At 43.0% G+C, this 24,603-nt stretch overlaps 1 protein-coding gene and 1 pseudogene across 1 annotated transcript in view; one reads left to right on the top strand and one right to left on the bottom strand.

The window, feature by feature from the left end:
- Nucleotides 1-1,400: 1,400 nt before the first annotated feature.
- The window catches only part of ACTL6A (actin like 6A), an 89,420-nt gene continuing 66,217 nt past the window's right edge, over nt 1,401-24,603 (bottom strand). The window contains exons 11-14 of the mRNA XM_088452439.1: nt 23,277-23,357; nt 21,861-21,956; nt 8,923-9,009; nt 1,401-1,922 (exon numbers count right to left, since the gene is read on the bottom strand). Of these exons, the coding sequence (XP_088308565.1) occupies nt 1,842-1,922; nt 8,923-9,009; nt 21,861-21,956; nt 23,277-23,357 (345 nt within the window). The 3' untranslated portion in view covers nt 1,401-1,841. The remainder of the gene's footprint in view (nt 1,923-8,922; nt 9,010-21,860; nt 21,957-23,276; nt 23,358-24,603) is intronic.
- On the top strand, nt 18,342-18,460 carry LOC148538772 (5S ribosomal RNA; annotated as a pseudogene).

Genomic DNA, 24,603 nt, shown 5'->3' with positions numbered 1-24,603 from the left:
CATAATCTATTTCCTTTCATTCCTACCGTTATATGTAAAGCCATCTGTATTTAGTGTGGAAGGATATAACAGGTGATATTTTTTGTGGGGTCTATGGGGCCTGCAAATATTAAGTATCCCCTGAATGTATGTACAGCTGACTGCAGCAGATATTGGAGCTGCAAGGTTTCTATGGGGGCTGCTTTTTTGCTGAAGTTACCAATCTCCGGAATACAATGCATTCCAGAGCTTGGCCCCTGTAGCTAATGCCATCTCCAGATGCAGTAGCTTTTGTAGACTATGGGTTACTTTCCGCAAAAAGTACCAGGAGAGGAATCCGTAGGATTCCTCTCCAGTACTCACCACTAGCGTATACGCAGAATGGTTTTCGATGGAAAAGTGAAGGTTTAGCATTAGTGGTCCCTTCCCTTCTGGCACACCGCATGGATGGGCTCCTTTCGGAGCCTTTGACCCTTGGGCTTTACTTCATACATCCGATCAATGATTAATTTCTTACTGCCGTGAGTGGCAATAAGAAGTTATAATTATCAGTTCTAGGACCAGATAACTAATAATTATTCCCCGAAACCACTGAATTTACCAATATGTAACGGATTTAAAATGGGCAACTGCCATTAAGAGAGGCATGAAACCTCCCTTTCTATTATCCCAATAGTGTATATTAAATATAGAATACAACATTTTTATAATTAAGTGTAACTATGTGCCCCCTTTGTTTTAAATAAATCATATAGCGTGCCTTTATTCTAAATACATCAGTTTGCCCCCCTTTATTCATAGAGCCCACTTTGCTCTAAATAAATCTGTGCCCCCTTTGTACTAATAAATCATAGTGTGCCCTCTATTAAGTGTGCCCCCTTTGTTCTGAATAAATCATATTGTGCCCCCTTAGTTCTACATAAGTGTGCCCTTTTTCTTGTAAATAAATCATAGTTTGCCCCTTTATTCAGTGTGCCCCCTTTGTTCTAAATAATTCAGTGTGCCCCTTTTTGTCCTAAATAAATCAGAGTGCCAGTCTTTATTTTAAATAAATCATAGTGTGCCCCCTTTATTCTAAATAAATCAGTGTGCCCCCCTTGTTCTAAATAATTCGTAATGTGTCCCCTTTATGCTAAATAAATCATAGTGTGTTCCCTTTTATTCATAGTGTGCTCACTTGTTCTAAATAAATTATAGTGTGCCCCCTCCTTCTAAATAAATCATATAGTGTGTCACCCTTGTTCTAAATAAACAGGAGAAAGGGGATAAAATTCAGACAATTCCAAGGACAACAGTTCGTTTCTAATTAAATGTTACATTTTACACAACATACTGTCATAGCCAGCATTAACACCATTATATAAAAGTGGATATTGTAACATTGGTATATGTAATAAAAACATACCAGTAGGAAGTTTTATTTAGGCAGTAACTTTAATAATCCAATCATTCAACATAACAAAATGCTAAATATAAAAACTGCTGTTTCACTTAGCTTTTTTATTTTTTTTTAAATATTTTACATATATATAAAAAAAAAAACCAACAACAACATTTAGAATGCAGGCTCTAACAAATACCTATATTTCTCGATCTACTACTTTTATGGTGTTTCACGTTGCCAGAAACTGCATTTACAAAAAGGAGTCTGTCTAAAAAGGGAAGCTTCATGTGAGGCTTAAAAAATAGAGGTTATTGCTTGGAAACAAATGCAATTAATGCAAATGTGATAACCAAACATCTATTGAGGTGTTAAAGGAATACAGGAGGATATTAACTACAAAAGAAGTCCGTCGGTTTCCTGAGTACTCTAAAGCTATTTCAGATAAGGTCACAAGAACCGTGCGGTGGCCTGGAAGATACTAAGGGCATTTTCTTTCCACACACTGTTTCCCTCCTTCTTCATATTCCTGTTTTGATATCCACATTTGTTGGAAGGTTCCCTGTTGGAAGAGAATAGAAAACTTAGATTGAGAGGGAACCACCTCACCGTTCCTTGTTAACAAATTAGTTATTCTATTCATGTACAATTAAATGTTGTTTTTTTTTAAATCAGCTCTTCCCACCAATTGCTCTACTATGTTCCTGCAAATAGAGCACCAATCTGCCAATATCTGAACTTAGCAGGACTCTATACAACCAATGACACCCTAATGGTCTAGAGGAGTGAGGAGACTTGGGAGAACAACTATAAAAAGAAGCAGCAATCCTAAAATCTTGAGATTGTGCAAGACCTTTCTGTTTCTCCATCACCCCCAGCCCCTTCTCTCCATCCCAGAACATCAGCACTCTTCACTTGTCTACAGCACAGAGAAGACGGGAAGGGGGAGATTTACTTGCTTAGTTATATTTGGCAAGTTATTGGACCCTCTCATGGTTTATTTAGGGGAATGGAGAACTAATAAATATTTTTAAAGGCCTGCACTGAATTATAATACTAGATATGGTAAGACCTTACCCTTGTTATCTCTACATCTATGAAGTCCATAGGGTTCCACAGGATACCTTGGGGTATAGGCGATGGCGGTAGTCATCGGGCACTACAGAGTTAAATTTTCAGCCTCCCAGGATGCACTGGGGTCCCTCTCCTATACCCCGCCCCCTAGCCAAGGCAATCATTTACGTAACAAGCCGGAGGAAGAGAACAAAGAGAAGAAAGTCTGTGGAACCCTATGAACTTCGTAGAAAGAGAGATAACAAGGGTAAGTTCTTACCATATCTCTTATTTTCTACTTCAGGGTCCATAGGGTATCCACAGGATACCTTGGGGATGTCCCAAAGCAATATCCTTTAAGGGTGGGGACGCTCCTGTGCTGGAAGGAGAATCCGCCACCTGAAGGAAGCATCTTGAGGCGCGAAGGTATCAAATGCACAATACCTCACAAAAGGTGAACAGAAGACCACGTGGCTGCCTTGCAAAGCTTAATAGCAGAGGCACCATGGTGAACTGCCCACGAAGGAACCACAGACCGCGTAGAGTGAGTTTTAACAGAGGATAGTACAGGAAGGCCCTCATGAATGCAAGCCTCAGAAATCGCCATGCGAATCCATCCTGCCAAAGTTTGCTTAGTGGCAGGCCAACCCTTCTTATGAAAACCATAGAGGACAAACTCTAAATGAATTTCCTAAATGAACTGGTATGGTCAACATAAATCCTTAAAGCCCGTACCAAATTCAAGGAGGCCTCACCAGCAGAGAGGTCTGGGGAATTAAAGGCCAGTACTATGATTTCCTCATTAATGTGGAAACTAGATACCACCTTTAAGTAGAAAACCAGTGCGAAGCACCGCCCTATCAGTATGAAAAACCAGGGAGGGCGACATGAAAGAGCCTCAGCCGGAAGGAGAGGGCATACCCCTGGGAGACCATTTCTCTTACCCAAGTGTCCGTGGTGGTGAGACACCAGCACTGGGCGAACTGAAGAAGCCGGCCTCCTACTTTGGGATTCCCCCAAGGTGAGGCCCGTCCTGTCAGGCTGAGGGCTTATCATCCGACTTGGGAGTAGGACGTCTTGTACTCCAAGCCTGCTTCTTTGGCTTGGCAGATTTCTTGGCCCCTGACTGCCGAGGAAAGGACTGCACTTTGGACTTACCCTGGGCCTTATAAGGCCGAAAGGACAAAGTACCAGACCCTGATGGAACTGTAGCCAATGGCAGACACGCAGACTTAGCTGCTGCCAGAGTTGCCACAATTTTGTCCAGATCTGGGCCAAACATTACCTGTCCATTAAAGGTCAAACATTCCAATCCCTTTTTGGAATCTGTGTCCGCTTTCCAAGACCGCAACCATAGGGTGCGGCGAGCCGCCACTGCTGCAGAGGAGATTCTGGAAGAGAGGAGACCCATGTCCAAGGCTGCCTCATTAATGTACGGGGCGGAGTCTCTGAGATTACCCACCAACTCCACCTGCTCAGGTGATGATTCAGTGTCCAGAGAAGCCTCCAAGCTATCAGCCCAGAGCTCCATGGCTCTGGCCACCCAGCACACGGCCATAGCCGGTCTGGAAGCCCCCCCAGCAAGGGAATAAATGGATTTCAGGCATATTTCCACCTTGCGATCCGTAGCATCCTTTAAAGAAGACACGGGCAACGTAGCACTCCTCACTAGGTGTGTTACATGAGAATACACCTGTGCAGTGGTTTCCCACTTGGAAAAATTATCCACAAAAGGGTATGCAAAAGCCAAACGTTTTTGAGGCTGGTACCGCTTACCCGGATTTTTCCACGCCTCCTTTAAATGATTCACTAACTGACCATATAGAGAAAATACCGTGGCATCACCTTTAATATCCTTAAAGGCGGCATATTTAGATTTGGCCACGGGGGGGGGGGATCATCATCTTCAATAACCAAGGCCACACGGACTGCCCGTATAAGGCCAGGTATACAGACTTTAGACTTAGACTCCACCTCCTTAGTACGAAGGGGCTCCTGGTCTGAAAAGTCAAAAATCTCACCGTCATCAGACGTCATGTCATCATTATCATACTGAGCCGTCTGAGACACTGAAGGCCGCAATGATGACTCCCCCTGTAAGCTGTCAGTCAGGTGCTGTACCGCATTGGACAATGAATTCACCTATGCAGGCTCCTGCGAGACCTGGAGGGGCAAAATCAGAAGACACTGGGGTACCATCAGCTGCCTGGGAAACTCCTGCATGGGTGATGACACTACCGACTGCTGTGATAACCCCATTTGGGGAAACGCAGGGGGCGTCACCAGCTGGCCCACAAGGATTGTAAGTGCCTTAGCAAAACAAGCCCAGGGCGCTTCCTGTACAGGCGGTGACAGAAATCGGGCATGACATTAGATAACATGCCCTACATAAAGCCTCAGTGTTTCCATCACCCTCCGCTATTAGTAAATTACATGTGGTACACTTTAGCTGGAGAGGAAAATCACGTTCACTCTCAGACATGATGAGTGTAACGGAGTGTAAGTGACTCCCCTCACAGACAAATATTTTTACGGTGAGGAAATGAACACCCTGCAACAAAGCACCGCAAGGGCTTTAGCAGAGGAAGAACCTGGATAGTAAAATGGCTGACAGTCAGAAGTTAAAGTACAGGCAGCAGCGCTAGCATTAAGTCACATCAATGCAGAAATAAATCCCTGCACTATCAGCACTGTGATCAACTACTCAGACACAGAGCCTGGTAGGAAACAGTGCTGCACACTCTGACCTTAATAGCAGGAGAGGTATGCGGGGGAGCCCGGACCACTATGCCACCAGTATCAGCGTCCAGCAGCGTTTGTCACTTCCAGAGAAAATGGCCGCCGAGGAGCAGAGAGGAGGCGAGCCCGGGGAGGAGCGCTGACACAGCCCGCCAAACCGCTGTGGAGAGGCACTGTGCAGGGGGAGAGGCAGCAACTGTGAACAGGGAAGGCGCGCTCCCCTGGCATGCATTTAACCCCAGGGATGCTGGAGCTTTTCCGCTCTGCCGCAGCCCGCTGTCCCTGGGAGTTGTGGAAACGCAGGTTAATACCTGACTCCACTTGCAGCCAGTCCCCAGAGAGCCCCCTGCCTGGGGACTCAGGACTGTGTTTTCCGGCAGGCACCCTCTGTGGGACCCGCCGCTTACCTGTCCCCTTGGATCCGGCCACAGTCCAGGCGGCCCGGGGTCACCGCTAGCCCACCAGCATCCCCGGATCGTTACAGACGTTCTGGTCCGGCAGGGTGAAGGAGCGACAGCATGGACGTCTGTACAGACTGTCCATGCTGTACTACTCTAGATGTGCAGCCACAGCTGCGTTGTAAAAAATCTTCAGGGGCTGTAAAAGGCCCCCTCTGTAAAGGTGAACCGACTCCTGGCCGGGCACCAATGAAACGGATTGCCTTGACTAGGGGGTGGGGTATAGGATTAGGGACCCCAAGTGCATCCTGGGAGGGTGAAAATTTAATTCTGTGGTGCCCGATGACTACCGCCATCGCCTATACCCCAAGGTATCCTGTGGATACCCTATGGACCCTGAAGTAGAAAGACCAATAACAAACCCATGGTCCTCTGAAGTACCAAGAAGGTTTCTCCATTTTACATATTGTCCTGTGCCATGTGCCCTCATTCATAAGCAAGGTGATAATTTCTATAAAGAACCAAAACTGTAATTACATCTTTGTTTGCGGTGTAGTCTGGAGACAGCTTCCACAGATCTAGGTCTTACAAAGGCTTATCCTAGTGTGCAATTATTTCCATATTGACCAAGTAATCCTGTAACGCTGGTTTGTGAGAAGAATGGAATAATGACTACATATACACACAAACACATTAGTTAATGTCCCTATAAGCTTTTTTTGGGGGGGAGGGCATCAGAAGTTCTTGCTATGTTACATTGTGTTGCGTAACAGACTAAATTTTAAGTTAAGCAGAGACCAAGGTTTTAAAGCCATCTGGAGTCTGAGTGACTTTTTCCTTGGGCCATAATGATTAGGTGATCCTGTGACAAGTCTACCACTATCGTGACTGGGTGGAATATTATGCATATATGCAATAAACTCTATCTAGAGTGCTGTACAATCCTAAATTTTAGTTAACTTGTAGATCAAGATGGAAACAGACATATGCTATTTTATAAAGTAAACTTCCACAATGCATTCTATCTAGTGTAAGAGGTTACTACCATATATGAAACCGTTACTTCTGCTTTTGTATCTTAGTCCAGTTATAAGCGTGATTATTTTTGATGACTGGGCCAAGAACACTTCTTCATGGTCATGTTTACTACATGTAAAATCTGTTCTCCTAAATTATTTTAACCATGGAATAAAAACACAAAACAAAACTGTTACTCAACCTGCACCTACAGGGAATTCAATTAGACGTGAAAAGGCAAAAACTTATCAGAGAAGTTCTCACAATTTGCGTGTTTTGGTGCGATATTATTGCGTCTTTTGTCTATGAGCGCTCCCGGTTTTCACACTATCCAATTACAAAAGAGCGAAAATGCACGAAAACTGTTCATGGAGTAACCAGTGAAATTACAGGTGAATTTGGGGAAATCTATCTGTATCCTTTAACCACTTGCCTGGCATGGTCGCATCAGATGCGACCACACAAGGCTGGGCTTTCCCTGACATGATCGCATCTGATGCGACCAGTCAAATGCCCAGTGGGTGGCTGCCGGAAGACAATTTTCCACCAGCCGCCAGTCTCAGAGGCACCTGCCGGCCCCTCTGCATTCTAGGATACCCCCCTCCCGGCAGGGAAGTGAGGCCTGCCAGCATCCACGCCCCCATGCGATTCCCCGGCGGCTGCAGTGAAGCAACCGCCAGAAGCGAAGGAGAGTGTGCGCCCGATCCCCTTTTATTACGTGGCTGCTGCAGAGTGAAGCAGCCACCGTGGAGTGATGTTAGCGCCTGCACCCTTGCGAGTAACCGGTGGAAGCAGCTGCCGGGACATTAGGTATGACCATCGATAGTAAACCGATGGTTAACTGTCGATGGCCGCTGGGTTTGACATGGATGGCAGAGAGCCAATGGTTCTCCACCATCTATGGATGAGTAAGCCGATTATTAATTTTCGTAACTTTTTTTGGAGAGACAGAGCTTAGCCTCTGCCCCAGCGGCCGCTAAGCCCCGGCCTGCGATTTTTGATCCGCTTGCCGTGCCCCCAACAGCGGTGGCCATTGAGTAGTTCAAACCATCGATGGTACAAAAAAGCACCTAGGGTGAACCATCGATGGTAAACACTGATGGTTCACCATAGAGGCTTTTTTATGCCATTGATGGATAACCCACAGATGGCCTTCCATAGACATATATAGCAGAGCCCTAGCTGTCAGCAATAGTATCGATTATCGATACTTATTGATTGACATATTGGGGACAATTTATTTTTTTTTTTTTTAAGAAAGTTAATGCGGAGTAAACTAGGGACAGCCATCAACCACCAATGGTGTATAACGGTCGATGGCGTGTGCCTGATGGCAATCACTGATGCCTCCCCATCAATGGCAGCACCAGATGTTAAAACATTGGTGGTGCAGGCCCGATGGTCGCGCTCTGCACATGCGCAAAACCCAACCATCGATGGCTGCATCATCAATGATTTTCTAATGATGGTTCAAAACCATTGGTCATTGATGGTGCACTCATCGATGGCCATCACTAAAGTATACCATACAAAATTTTTATCATATATGGTCGTTAAAAGGATAAAAAAAATCGTGTTGGATAAGTTTTAAATACACGTTCTTGAAACCCATTTCAGTCATAAAAAAACCCTGACAATTTTTTTTTCTTCCAAAAAACTCTCTAAAATAGTCATTTAAGTGGTTAAAATAGATAACAGACATAGGAAATAATTTCAGAGGTGTATTAGTGGACCTAATAAAAGTATTTGGGATTCTTAAATTTTGACAAAAGGCTGTTATATGCACATTTGAATAAGTGAGGAAAAATAATAAAAAAAGCAATTTTTTGGATAAAATAAATGCAGCAGTCAAGAAGTGCATAAAAAAAAAAAAAGATGATGTTAAAAATACACCCGGTACAGCAACCTACAATGTTTAAAACACATGTCCTATCCATAGAGCACCTCAAAATACCAGACCCACTACTTTAAACCCAATTTTCCAACACTTAATTTTTTCAGCCAAAATTTACATGTCATTATTAGCCATATTAAGGTAATAAAAAAAAAAAAAAACATTTCTCCTAATTTTTCATTAAGGGGGTTGTCCAACTGGTTCTGAACCAAGTACCCACAGTTTTAAACAAAAATTGGGATTTTGCACAACTTTTCACCTGCTCCGAGATGGTGAAACAGTTCGCCAGTTTTTGTCTATGGAGAAAACTCTTGCAATAGGATTGCACGATACACATTTTTTTTTTCCAAAAGTTTGCACCTACAAAGTTTTTCCCAAACTGTAGCTTTTCGCGACTAATTGAATCCGGCCCCTAGTTTTCTCAGTGCCAAAAGATAGTCACGTAAACAATGTCCACTCACCAGAGAGGCAAGGATAGAGCCGCCAATCCACGAGCTAAACCTCCTTTCTATTGTTGTGTTGTTTGCAATTAACTTTAACCTCATGCTCTGAAATAAAAAGAACAATACAAACTGTATGAATATAATACATTAAAACCACTGTCCAGTGAAGGGAATATTATCTCATTACAATGGCACCTTCATGGGATGGGATATATTAAACAGAAAGTAAACAGTCATCTCTTAAGCTGGCTACTCATTAGACGACCTGTGTACCCAGCTGACTCATGATGAGACGGTCCGTACACACCACATGATCTGGTGAAGGACAGCATGATATGTTGTTCACCAGCCGCATCCAAATGCATGCGGTTGTTCATCACATTGACAGATTCAGCAGCATGGTTGGCCAATCTGCCGATGCGATGAACGACCCTGCGGGAGTGTGCATGGGCCAACATAGTGAGTACACACTTGCCAAAGTCGACAATATGTGGGCCCGATCTGCCGGATCAAGCGTGATATTGCCTAATGTGGGGTCCTGGGGACAGAGTTTGAGAATCCCTGGTCTAATGTGTATTCACCTTTAAAGTTGATGTGTTGGTAGCAGGAAAAATGGGCAAGCGTAAGATCTGAGACACTTTAACAAGGGCCAAATTGTGATGGCTAAACTAGTCAGAGCATCTCCAAAATGGACGTACCAAAAGTGGTCCAAGAACGGACAAATGGGGACTGGCAACAGGGTCATGGTTGCCCAAGGCTCATTGATGCACATGGGGAGCAAAGGCTAGTCAGTCTAGTCTAATCCCACAGAAGAGCTACTGTAGCAGAAATTGCTGAAAGAGTTCAGGCTATGATAGAAAGGTGTCAAAACACTATGCATCACAGCTTGTTGCTTTGTGGCTGAAAAGCCTTATACCAGTCAGGGTGCCCATGCTGACACCTGTCCATCACCGAAAGCACCTACAATGGGCACATGAGTAATGGAACAAGGTGGCCTGGTGTGATAACTCACATTTTATTTTACGTCATGTGGACGGCCAGATGTGTGCTTGTCATTTACTTGGGGAAGAGATGGCATCAGGATGCACTATGGGAAGAAGGCAAGCTAGCAGAGACATGTGATGGTCTGTGCAATATTCTGCTGGGAAACCTTGGGTCCTGACATTCATGTGGATGTTATTTTGACACATACCACATTGTTGCAGACAAAGTACACCCCTTCAGGGCAACAGTGTTCCCTGATGGCAGTGACTTTTGGCTAGATAACAGGATACCACAGGAGGACATCTTCAGATGTCTAGTGCACAGGTTCTCAAACTCAGTCCTCGGGACCCCAAACAGTGCACTTTTTCCAGGTCTCCTCACAGAATCGCAAGTGAAATAATTAGCTCCACCTGTGAATCTTTTAAAATGTGTCAGTGAGTAATGATTACACCTGTGCAGCTGCTTTGTAACCTGCAAAACGTGACCTGTGTGAGGTCCTGAGGACAGAGTTTGCGAACCACTGGTCTAGTGGATCCATGCCTTAACAGGTCAGAGCCATTTTGGCGACACGAGGGAGACCTACACAACATCAGGCAGGTGGTTTAAATGTTATGGCTGATGTGTGTATAAATTTAATATATACATTTTCTCTCATCAGCCTATCATGTGGCAGCAACTCGATGCCTAAAAGCATAAAGCCATGGTCAAGAAGTTCAGTTGTTCAAACCAAACATTAGAAATGGAAACAAAATGTTATCTAGGCGACAATGTAGAATGCTTGTTGGTGCCTGAAAGGGTGTTTTGAGTATATCAAACTGCTGATCTCCAGGGAAACTGTCGAGTATACACAGAATGGTATTGAAAAGATAAACAAAAAGACATTGAGTGAGCAGCATTATTGTGGGTGATAACGCTTTGGCAATGAGGTCAAATGTCCCAATTGTAAAGCGCAATGGAATATTCTGGCATTATACATTAAGAGTTATGGTAGCTTGTTAACTATTTCTTCTAAGTCCATATGATCCACAAGGATACCATAGGGGTGTGTGGTTGGAGTAATCCGGTCACCAAACATTTAAAGCTTTAGCTCCTAGGATGCCCAGGGCTGCCTCCACATACCCCGCCCCCAGCCATAGGCACAGTTTTGTAAACAAGCCCAAGGCAGGAGCAAGAAGAACATTACTCTCAAGAAACTCTCCCGCAGAAGATGAAGGAATCAGTGATAAAGAGAAAAAATACCCAATGAGGCCAGGTGCATCAGGGTGGGCGCCCTGTGGATCCTATGGACTTCGAGGAAATAGAGTTAACAAAAGGTAAGTCTACCATAACGCTTAATTTCTTCTTCAGGGTCCATAGGGGATCCACAGAGATACCATAGGGATGTCCCATAGCAATTTCCTCTAAGGGTGGGGATGCTCCTGAGCAGAAAGGAGAATCCAACGGCCAAAGGAAGCATCCTGAGAGGCAAAGGTATCAAAGGCGTAGAACCTGAGAAAGGTGTGGATGGAAGACCACGTGGCCGCCTTGCACAATTGTTCAGCAGAAGCGCCAGGTCGAACAGCCCACAAGGGTCCCACAGACCTAGTAGAATGAGATGTAACAGGAAGATCGGCTTGCGTGTAGGCCCGAGAGATTGTCATGCGGAGACAACGAGCCAGAGTGTGTCTGTTAGCTGGCCAGCCTCGCTTGTGAAAGCCATACAATACAAAGAGAATCTGATTTCTTAATGGAATTTGGATGATCCACGTAGATCCGGAGAGCACGAACCACATCCAAGGAGACTTCACCTGCAGAAAGATCCAAAGACTGGAAGGCCGGAACCACAATCTCTTCATTCAAATGGAACAGAGAACACTTTCGGGAGGGACCCAGCCCTGGTACGTAGGACAGCTCTTTCTGGGTGAAAAAACAAGAAAAAGCGACAGGAGCACACTGCCAAATCAGATACCCTGCGGGCAGAGGAGATAGCGAGGAGAAAGAGCGTCTTCGCTGTCATCCACTTGAGGTCTAATGAACCCAGAGGTTCTAAGGGAGGTGCCTGTAGAGCTCTGAGAAGCAAGGACAAATCCCACGGAGCTACCAGAGGGACAAAGGGAGGTTGTAGACTGAGAACACCCTGAAAGAATGTTCTAACATCAGGCAGCGGAGCAATCCTTCACTGGAACCAGACTGACAGAGCAGAAACCTGAATTCTAAGGGAGGCCAGGCGGAGACCAAGGTCTAAACCAAAAGAACATGGACTATCTGCACCTCTACAGACCCTTTATGCAGAGTGAGTAAAACACTTCTAGCGTATCACTCTGCACACCACTTACATTGTGGTTTTCTACCAGTATTTATATGTCATGTTATATACCGGTATTAGTCCCTCCATACATCAACTGAGCATTATTTGTACATTTGTCCTGAGACTTTAATGTATTTATAGGATTACTAATTGTAACACTGCCTCACTACTTTTTTACATTTTTTTTAAATGTTATATTTCAATTTTATCCAGACTGCTTCTAATAAATGTATTTGTATCAGACACACGTTGTGCACGTTTATATAATTTTAATCTCCTCATAGGATTTTAGATATCTACTGTATTACAAGTTTTTATCTTTGATCATTTATATCCTGCTTCGTATTATAGCACATCATTTTAAGTTATTTATTATACTTATTTTTGCTGCTAATTGTCTATATAGTTACCAATCACAGGATTCAGTCTCATAGCCAGAGGTCTCAGGCTATTATATGCGCTTGGTGTCCACTTTCACCATTTCCATATGTACCCTTATCGAGGTTTCGTAGTGCCCTCACTACGCCCAGCAGCTATAATTACAGCCTGACCACAGCGAATTAGTGCATCCCCTACTCATACTTCATACAAGGTCTAACCCAGCCTCGATACAGGCAAGTACCCGGGAGACCCTAAAAACTGTAGGGTCATAGCCTCTGGAGGAGCACCATTGAAAGGAAGAGTGTCAAACTCTAATAGATGCGGGTGGAGGCAGGCTTACGCGCCCTGAGCATCGTCTGGACCACAGAGCGAGAGAAACCCTTGGCAGGATTCTGACTTCCTGGCGCCTGAGGTGGGTTGCCATAACTGCCATTATTTTGGTAAAGAACCAAGGGGCTGTTCACAACCAAAGGGCAGTGCCTAAAACTGGTAGTGTTGGTGCAGAACAGCAAACCGTAGGAACCGTTGGTGGGTTGGAGTAATAGGTACATGCAGGTATGCATCCTGACTGTCCAGAGAAACCATGAAATCCCCAGGTTCCAATGCCAGGACAATTGATCAGAATTTCCATGCAGAACTTGGGCACTCTGATAAATCTGATTGGAATAAAAACTAGTTCCTCCCTGAGCCAAAGGAATAGGCATTATCACAGCTGAACGCAGCAGGGAGTGAACAGCCTACTTGAGGGCCAGGGCCTTGACAGGGTCTGGTGGGGGACCTGTACAAATAAAAATTCTGGGAGGACGCTTCAGGAAGATGAGGGCGTACCCCTGAGAGACCACTTTTCGGACCCACGCATTTGTTGTTGTTTGACGCCAATAGTTGGAAAATTGAAGAAGTCGACCTGCCATCCTGGGATCCCCAGGAGGAGGCCCGCCCCATCAGGTGGAGGGTTTGTCGTCCGACTTGGAAGCCAGACGTCTGGTCGACCAAGACTGCTTAACTTGTGGCTTGGTGGTCTTGAGCGAACTAGACTACCTGGGAAAAAACTGTCCCCTTGCCTTACCCTGTGGGCGAAAGGACAGAGAAGAGGACAGCCTAGGCTTAGGGGCAGCTGCTGATGGCAGAAAGGCAGATTTTGAGGCTGCCGCAATTTTGTCCAACTCTCCGCCGGACAGAGAAGAGTAAGGATTTGAGTGCCTTCTTGGATCCAGTGTCCTACAGAGGTTGCAGATGCCTTAGAGGCAAGAGTCCAGTATCCAACGCAGCTTTTCCCAAATAAGAGGCGCTTCCTGAATATGGGAGATGTAGGCAGTTGTTCTCCGATAGCGTCTGATGGCAGGCTCTCTTCCAGTGCTAAAACAAGGGAGGGAAAGGGACTGCGCTGAACCCTAGGTGAAGGCTGATCCAGTTGCTGCTGAATGGGGTGAGGGCACTACTTAACTTCACTGATAGTATAACTGAGTTTATTTAAGGGACATTTAGCACACCCTATAGCCAAAAAATAATGAAAGCGATGTTGGGTAAAATATATTAATTTATTTAGCGTGTGTGTGTGTGTGTGTGTGTGTGTGTGTGTGTGTGTGTGTGTGTGTGTGTGTGTGTGTGTGTGTGTGTGTGTGTGTGTGTGTGTGTGTATGTCAAATGGCTGGCACTCCAAATAAGTGCAAAATAAATTACTTGCATTGGTGGAAGTTCAATAGAGCACACGCTTACATATGTAGAAAGGGAAAGGCGGCACTCACAGGTCTGATGTAATGAAAGAATCAAACTTGACAACTGTCTGCCTTGTTCAACGTTTCAGTCTCACATGACTTTTCAAGAACACAATGAAAAAAACAAATACATATACCTTTATAGTGGAATGTCCAAGGTGATTGGTGCAGTGTAATGCTCCATGCTGCCGGCCGGGGGCCAGAGACTGACATCACTGTGCGTCAGACACTCAAGCATCACACAGGATAAAGCAGTCTGACGCCCCCGGGGGATAGGAGGAAAATGACCACTGTACATCGTGGATATGTGTGAATAGATAGTGAGGCACTGACATGCAGTGCTAAACATGATGAAATGTCAACATCGTGTCACCATATATAATGCAATTTGCAAGATGTGGGTCAATGCCCACACATCAAAAAATTGAAGAAACAAAGTAACAAAATACAAATCGCTCCTATAAAAAGAAGGAACATAAAAACTCCACACCACTGTGTTCCTTAATAGTGAATGTGAATAAAGTGAAAATGTAAAACTATTATTCCAAGTGGAAAACAAATAAGAATAATAATATATATATACAAAATATAATAAAAAATGAAGAAGATATAGATAAAAAAACGAAGTATATAACCATACCGTTATATATAAATGGCAAGTGTACCATCGAAAGGATCCTAAACAGAATATATTGGTGAATACATCTACCAAAACATGTGCATCAGAATAGGTATATGAGATAAAACTACAAAAATATATACATGTGTGCCACAGAAATGCAAGGAAATGAATGACTGTAGAATACATTCTAATAAAGAAATGTAGCAAAAGAATCACAAAAGAAGACTTAAAGCAATATAGTCTGTGGTGAAGACTAATCCATGGTATACAAATATGACAACCGTGAGGCTATGAGAAAAAAAGCACATGGAACACAGGAAGACCCAGCAGAGCTAAACCCAAAAAGGTTGTGCACAAATGTCCAAGCAAGGAAATGGCCTAACCAGGAGATAAGCCAGAATTCAAAGGGAACATCTGTGACATATCATATCACTCTCCTGTGTGCTATCTGGGTATATAGGAGACTTCTAAGTAGTACTTACAACACCGGATCTTCCCTGAAGGTCCCCCATTCAAGTACTAGTCAGGCCAAACACTCCTTACAAATGCTCCTTAGACCTCATATTACTTGTAATTGAGGAGTCCAGCAGAGAATTGGGTAGCATCAGAGATAAAATCACCACCTTTGAATCCTCTCATAAAGCACACCTAACCAGCGATTCTACTCAGAACTGGCTGGAGAAACTCACTAATCAGATTTCTGATTACAAAAAAAAGTTGATTAAATATAAAAAAGGAAAAACTGCATAAAGTAAATCTTGATTACCAAGAACAGAGAGTGTAATCCTGGGCTACTGGCAGAAGTAGGTCCTCCAGGTTCCCCTGCACAAGACAAGGACCCCAAAGATGGCAATTGGATAGTGATATTTCCAGTGGAGCTAACTCTTCCTTAAGTGATCAAGATAATTCAGATAACACCATCACACAGAGGCCCCCTTTAGGAGTTACCACCCGTGCCGCAAAAGACAGAGGTCCCACACGAGACGTGGTAAGCAGGGGGAGAGGAACAAGAAAATCGTACAGGAGGAGAGCACAATAATTAATTTATCCAGTAGAGAAATCTCTGAAGTGGAAAAGAAACTTCTCAACAGAGGCTTAAGTTTTGTACCCACCTGTAAATTCAATAATTTTGAACGGAAGAAGGATTTGTGGCGTTTTACTAGAAACATCAAATTAAAAGATTTTTTTCCACGCAAGACAACACTTTAACGTATGTACAAGGACCAACCGAACAACGTTCCACTTTTGACCCTCAGTCACATAACCCATCTATTAAAACTTTCTCCAGATTATTGGACTATCAGGTACTTCAGACATCTAAAAAACTAAGTTCTAACATCCGTTATAATTTATCTAGAGACGAACAGCTGGCACTGAGATCACTCAGCAGGGATACCTCTATCGTCATCCGCCCTGTGGACAAAGGGCGTGCCCTTGTAATACAAAAAATGGGAGATTACAAAAATGAATTATACAAACAACTATTAGACCCTGAGGTTTATCTCAAATTGGACAAAGATCCATCAATACTGTATAAAGCTGATTTAGACGACACACTCTTAGAAGCTGTTTCTAGGAATTGGATTCCGACTCCACTAGAAAGAATTTACTTGTGGATAAACCTGTGGTACCTTTGATTTATTCACTTCCAAAAGTGCATAAATCTTTACAATCACCACCTGGACGACCCATAATTTCAGCGAGAGGCTCATTATACAGCCCCATTTCTATATTTTTAGATTATTACGTCCAGCCTATGATCATGCAACAACATACGTTTCTTAAGGATACTAACACCCTTCTACAAAAATTGCACAACATGCGGGACCTACCAACTAACTTAGTCCTATGTACCATTGACGTTGTATCACTATACACCAGCATCCCACATCAACAGGGGTTGCAGAGTGTCAAATATTTTCTTGAAAATAACAGTGATTATACCGGTCCTCACATTCCATTTTTTTTTTTAACCTCTTAGAAAAAACATTGACCAGGAACTTTTTCATGTTTGATAACCAGTTTTTTCTTCAACTACGTGGATGTGCAATGGGGTCACACGTGGCCCCCTCCTTTGCTAACATCTACATGTTTAATGTGGAGAACTATTTATTTTTTGACAAGTCTTTTTCAACATGTCAAATTTTTCATTAGGTACATAGATGACATATTTGTCTTATGGTCAGGATCACAGGAGGAATTTGTGTCAGGCATGACACAGATCAATTCTATGCACGACTTTATTAAATTCACTTTTGAATGCAGTTCTATCTCTGTGCATTTTCTGGATGTATTAATTGAGTGGAAAGGAGACAGATTTGAAACCAGAGTCTACCATAAACTTACTGATTGCAACACTCTGTTACATGCCCAGAGCCACCATCCGGTCTCTCTGAAGAAGGGATTACCATTTTCCCAGTTTCTACGCATCAGAAGAATCACCACAGATAAGAATGTAGCTGAATTTGAAATTGATCAGCTGATACAAAAATTTATCAACAGGGGATACACTGCAAAAGAATTGGAAGGTTCAAAAACTAAAGTGATGAATATGACTCAAGAACAGATCTGTACTCAGAAAAATAGAACAAATTATAATAAAAAAAATTATGTTTTTTTCTAATACTCATAACACTGAGTCGCCACATCAATACCACTACTAAAGATCTATGGCCGATTATTAACACGGATACCAACATCAAATCTTTGAATGATTCATCTGTCATGATGTGCAATAGGAGGGCTAAGAACCTTAAGGACTGGTTGGTGCACAATGACATTTCTCAATCACTTCCGTCCCAGGATACCCACTTTTTAACTAAAAAAAACAGGCTGTTATAAATGTACAGGATGTACTACCTGCAGTTATATGGATCCCGGGAATCACACCACACATCCTCATTCTGGCAAACGGTTCCCCATCAGACATTTTGACTTGCACGAGTAAATACGTGGTATAGATGATCAAATGTCCATGTAGTCTGGTGTATATTGGGAAAACAACCAGGCTATTCAAAGAAAGAATGGCTCAACATCGTACAGCCATACGACAAGCTTTGTCGGGAAAAGAAGTGGACCAGCCGATCGCTCGTCATTTCAAGCAGAACAGACGTTCTTTAGCAACCTTATCCTATAAAATCATTGACTTTGTGCCTATGGACAAGAGGAGGTGGAGACCGTGAGAAGCGGTTGTTACAATTATTCATAGATTGAATACGGTTACTCCTTTTGGACTAAACGAGACTATCTTTTTCTTGTGAGCTCCATATTATCTTCTAGATTCGTGCCTTCATGTGACTGTTCAGTCCTATTTCATAATGTGCACATATGTATGCAATTATATATTTTTTTACCAGTTACATTATTCCAGGACACGTACAGGGACGGATACAAAAACATAATATCCTCTTGTCTATCACTGTGCAGCCCTGGGGGAGATGTTGTATTTTGTTACAACCATACCACACTGGTCTTGTCCAATCTCAGCTGAACTTGGAAGCCAAGCAGTGTTGGGCCTGACTATTACTTGAATGGGAGACCTTCAGGGAAGATCCGGTGTTGTAAGTACTACTTAGAAGTCTCCTATATACCCAGGTAGCACACAGGAGAGTGTTATGATGTGTCACAGATGTTCCCTTTGAATTCTGGCTTATCTCCTGGTTAGGCCTTTTCCTTGTTTGGACATTTGTGCACATCTGGAGTTATAAGAATATTCAACTTTTTCAATTTTTTGGAGCTTTTTAATAACATTTTGTGTACAATATTTTTTTGTAAAAAAAAATGTTCTAATTGATTTTATCTAATACTGTTGAGTCATCTGTATGTTCTCTTGGTGGTCAAAGTTATCTTTGCATTTATGCACATGTTCATGTTTTGTCATATTTGTGATTACCTGAGCACCTTTTTGGGTTTAGCTCTGCTGGGTCTTCCTGTGTTCCATGTGCTTTTTTTCTCATAGCATCACGGTTGTCATATTTGTATACCATGGATTAGTATTTGCCAGACTATATTGCTTTAAATCTTCTTTTGTGATTCTTTAGCTACATTTCTTTATTAGGATGTATTCTACAGTCATTAATTTCCTTATATTTCTGTGGCACACATGTATATGTTTTTGTAGTTTTACGTCATATACCTATTCTGATGCACATGTTTTGGTAGATGTATTCACCAATATATTCTGTTTAGGATCCTTTCGATGGTACACTTGCCATTTATATATAACGGTATGGTTATATACTTAGTTTTTTATCTATATCTTCTTCATTTTTTATTATCTTTTGTATATATATTATTATTATTTGTTTTCCACTTGGAATAATAGTTTTACATTTTCACTTTATTCACATTCACTATTAAGGAACACAGTGGTGTGGAGTTTTTATGGTCCTTTTTATAGGAGCGATTTGTATTTTGTTACTTTGTTTCTTCAATTTTTTGATGTGTGGGCATTGACCCACACCTTGCAAATTGCATTATATATGGCGACACGATGTTGACATTTCATCATGTTTAGCACTGCATGTCAGTGCCTCACTATCTATTCACACATATCCACGATGTACAGTGGTCATTTTCCTCCTATCCACCGGGGGCGTCAGACTGCTTTATCCTGGGTGATACCTGAGTGTCTGACGCACAGTGATGATGTCAGACTCTGGCCCCCGGCCGGCAGCATGGAGCATTACACTGCACCAATCACCTTGGACATTCCACTATAAAAGGTATATGTATTTGTTTTTTTCATTGTGTTCTTGATAAAAGTCATGCGAGACTGAAACGTTGAACAAGGCAGACAGTTGTCAAGTATGATTTTTTCATTTCATCAGACCTGTGAGTGCCGCCTTTCCCTTTCTACATTATATTATAAATTATATATATATATATATATATATATATATAAACAAGTGCAAATGTAAACTTTATGAGAACTCAATACTGGTATACAATATACAATTAATCACTTTTGTGCATTTGATATACACTATAACATATAACAATCAACAAACACAAGACTGTGGGGGGTAATTACTTCGCCCGGGGTTACCCAATTAGCCCTGAAGTCGGCCTGACGCCGGCACTTATCGTGGGGGGGGGGGGAACCCGATGTGTCCCAAAAAAGAATCCACAATAATTGTTTTTTTCATCTGAAAAAAGGGCGAAAACACATAGGTGCCGCAATAAGCTCGCGAACCTATATGTTTTCTGGTGAACTAACCTATTATTTCGACCAAAATAATAGGATAGGGAGGGAGAGATGGAAAATTCGGGAATAATCTGCGAAAAATCCCGGGGGTCAATTAGCGCCCGAACAATGTTCGGGGCTAATTGGATACCGCTCTGTGTGTAATCACTAGGTGTATTAGCCCCTGTTGCTGCAGTTTAGGCTGTGCTACTACAGAGTGATACGCCTGAGCGTTTTACTCACTCAGTTATAATGGTGTAAAATCCAAGAGAAGTCAGTTCAATGTCCTGCTGTCTTTAAGAGGTAGTACAATCAACGTATTTTTGTTTAGTCCAGGAGTGGTATAGGGCTTGCGGTGTATACCGCTGTGGACTTATGGGATGTGCGCCCAATGTTGATCCACGCCCCAATACTTTATTAAAACATCTCATATGTGAAGGTTACCTTCTGACCTCAAGAGTAATTCCTCCGTGAGTATTCGTCATCTTCCCACTTCCAGTGCCTCTGCCCATTCTTCGATAGCCTTAGCTGGCCTAGTGATAGCGCCAGAAAGAGAGTAGACTGACTTGAGATAAGTTTCTAGTCTTCTATCCGTGGTATCCTTGAGGATGTAGACTGTAAAGGCAGCGTAGAGCTTCTAAGCGTGCCACATGTGAATCAACAGTGGGAGGGACTTCCTACTTTGTAGGCTCCCTAGTAGGGAGAGGGTAAAAAGACGCTAGTTTTATTAGGACCTGGAACAGTTTGCCAGGAGTACCCCAAGCTTCCCCTATGAGCTCAGTGAGCTGTTCTGACTTAGGGAATTCAGCCTTAACCACCTTTTGACGTTTAATCATCAGGGTTTTAGGCTTAGGGGCTGGTCCATCATCCTAAATATTCAGAATTGATTTAACCGCCCTACCTAAAGCAGGAACATCCACTGTTGAATGACGGTGCTCCCCGCCAGAGTGCGACTCGAAGAGAGAACCTTGTGTATCATCTGCCTCCTCAGATGATGCAGCAGAATCCTAAAGCTGGGTAGACCGAGAGGATGATACATCATACGTCTGCCTATGTGCTTTGGTGGCTAACGGTCTATCCGCCTGGAACCTTTGCTGAGAGGCGGCAGACGTTTGAGCCATATTCTGAACATAAACATCCGTCCAAGGAGGATACCTAAGGGGTACCGACATAGTAGGCTATAATAGCTGTGGGTACCCCATAGTGGAAGGCAGCATGGGGGCTGATAAGCGATGCACTAGCTGCGTCATAACCAGGTATAATGAGAACACCCAAGGTGGCTCCTGGACAGGGGCTGGTAAGGTGGCCTGGTGAGTAGATTTATAACAATTGTTTATCCTTGCCATTAGAAGACACAGAAATAGCCAGCAGCACACAATAAGCATATAGCTAATAATGCAATGTGACACACTTCACAAATACAGGTAAATGAAGTAATAATTAACCCCTACACACCTGGTAGTTGAGGGTTTAAGAAAGAGCAGCAGGGATAGATATAACTGACAGTCAGAAAGTTTAAGGCAGTATATAGAAACAGTTGTAATTCCTACACCATTCACCTGATTTGGATGTAATTACCATCAAATTAAATCTGAAAGTCTGCAGTTAAAGCACATCTTGTTTGTTTTATTTCAAAGCCATTGTGGTGGTGAATAGAGGCCAAAATATGAAAATTCTGTCAATGTCCCAATATTTATGCACCTGACTGTATGTTATAGTTATCATTCATACTATATTCTGTTTGCAACAAACTCATTCCCAAAAGGACACACTTATACTTACCGGTGGTGTTTTCTGTGAGAGTTCTCTGGTCAACCTGTCTGTAAAACCCTGTACCAAGGTATTTCCTCCTGCTACAATCACACTGCCATACAACCCCTAAAGAATAAAAAGCATTATTAGGAATTACAGAACTCCGAACACTTAAATACCAACAGACACAGCAGCAATGACACTGGACCTCACCCAGAACACAAACAACTTTGACTTTACCACCAAACATCCCCTTAATTTACTGCTACCAACCTTCATAACTAAAGATACTTTCTTAATGACAGAACAATTTTGTGCGCTGTTGGCCTTGACAGAATTATTTCTAATAAGAATTATTTCTAATACTTCAATCACTATCAGACTGTAAATTTAGAACCTCAGGAAACATGGACACCCTATTATAGCATGGATATGTCCAGTGCAACATGAAAGTGAAGGGGGAGGTGATCCCATTACGCGAAAACTACGTTTTTTGTAAAGCATCATTGCTTTGGTGTAACAGGGGAAGTCTTCCTAATTCAAATTTGTGTTACACCAATTAAGGGTGACATCACTTTTACATCACTGAGTTTCCTATTACAAATACAGAAGTTTATAATCAATTATGAGAGTGCTGTGTCACTGAGCTAATGTCTATGGTCCAATGACTGGATCTCCTTGATGTCACTGACAATATATGTGACATGTACCTTTTTTATCAACTGCTGTACAACACAAGGGCAAGGACTGGCTACATGGTAGGTGGGCAAGTCATTGTTTTTTTCGCCACACAAACAGTAGGAGGTAGATGTACCAAGTCTTGGAGAGAGAAAGTGGAGAGAAAGTACAAACCAGCTCATGTCATTTTTCATTTATTCATTGTCTCTTGCCAAGGATTAGTACAGCTCCCCGTGTCTTGTATAAAGTCTTGAAGAATGGTTGCCATCAGCCAAATATACTAGCCACTGTCATGCTCAGTTATCCAATACTTTATGCTAAAACACTGTGGGGGAAACACATCACACCTTAGAGAGATGTAGTGGAGAAGTTGCCCATAGCAACCAATCAGCTTCACTTTATAGACTACTAAAGGATAGCTGTAAGCTGATTGGGCAACATCTCCTCATTATTATTCTCTTTAAGGTTTTAAACATCTCCCCCTGTGTGCTTCTACATAGAACTCTGATCCTTAGTGGGGCTTTCATCCTCCAACTGTTCCTCCTTTTCCCTTGTGTACAAGTAAAAAACAAACAGTGCTTTCAAACATATATTGTGTAGAAATAGACACACCATGGGGTATTTGCAGATACATTTTATAGTATATGGTGTAATCTTACAGACAGAATCTATAATATGGGATAAGAAATAAATTGAGAAGTGTTTTACATTGAACAATTTGTATTTGTAGGATATTTAATAAGCAAGAAGTGGGAGTAACAAACTTACCGGCCTGATATCAATGTCACACATTCCAACACTTGTGGTCACAACATGACTGACACCAAGCATAGTGTTACCAGACAACCCCTGTAGAAAGGAGAAAAAAATATAATTAAAACACTGTTCAAGATAGCAACTTTCACTTGAACCAGGGGTTAAAGTGGGCCGGAAATGCGTTCAGTCAGTTCTATTTGGAGACTAAACCAGTTCTGCCTCCTCCAGCCCATCTTACCTGGCCAGTCAGCCCAGTGCCGCAGGGAGTTGCTGGGTGCACACTGAGATTGTTACAAGCGAGCACCCGGCTCCTTCCCTACAGCAGCAGCGGGAGTTAACTCCTGAGCTCCAGCTTTCGGCTCCCGCAGTGAGCACTGTGGGAGAGATGTCTCTCCCATAGTTCCGAGGAGCAGCCAGTCAGACGACAGCGAACACAGCAGCGGTGCTTAAAGTATGTATTGTTTGTTACGTTTTTTTTTTGTGTAAGGGGCACTACTAATGTGGGCACCTCTCCTGGGAGAACTGCATAAGAGGCACCATTCCTGGGGCACTACCACCGTGGAGACCACTACTGGAGGCATTGCATAAGGGGCAGTACTGCTGTGGGCATTGCTTTTAAGAGGGCAGTAATGCTGCGGGCATTGCATTAGGGGCACTACTGTGTCATAACATGAATAAAGGACACTACTATGTGGTGCTATGTGAATCAGGGGCACTATGTGCGGTGTAATGTGAATAAGATTGTGCTACTGTGTGGCGTAATTTGAATTGGGGTTACTATTGTGGGACCACGCCCCTTTTTAGACCACGCCCCTTTTTTCTGGCACTACCACCGTGGGCACCACTACAGGGGGCATTGCATAAGGTGCACTACTGCAGTGAGCATTATGTGTAAGGGGCACTACTGCTGTGGGCACCACTACAGGGGGCATTGCATAAGGTGCACTACTGCAGTGAGCATTATGTGTAAGGGGCACTACTGCTGTGGGCATTATGTATATTAGGGACACTACTACTGTGGGCATTGTGTATTAGGGGCACTAACGTGGATATTGAGTAAATGGGGCACTACTGTGTGTCATAACTATTGTGGTCTAATGTGAATCGGGGGCACTATGGGCCCGATTCAGCAAGGATCAATATTCTGCTAATATACAAGTTGCTAATATCAGCGGTGAAATGCAAAAGTTTGCAATCGCATTGCGATCACAGCCCAACATAAGGACGCCCACTTCCCCTTACACACATCCGTATACTTGGACAACATAGCGAATTAATCGGTAACATCGGACCCATATGCACAGTTAAGGCAGGTCAGACCTCACCTCAGGAATTGCTA

This window comes from Taudactylus pleione, unplaced genomic scaffold, assembly GCF_031769625.1.
Source record: "Taudactylus pleione unplaced genomic scaffold, aTauple2 ptg000037l, whole genome shotgun sequence".
Lineage (NCBI taxonomy): Eukaryota > Metazoa > Chordata > Amphibia > Anura > Myobatrachidae > Taudactylus > Taudactylus pleione.
Note: the sequence above shows the minus strand (reverse complement) of the source record. Positions and strands in the feature narration are given on the sequence as shown.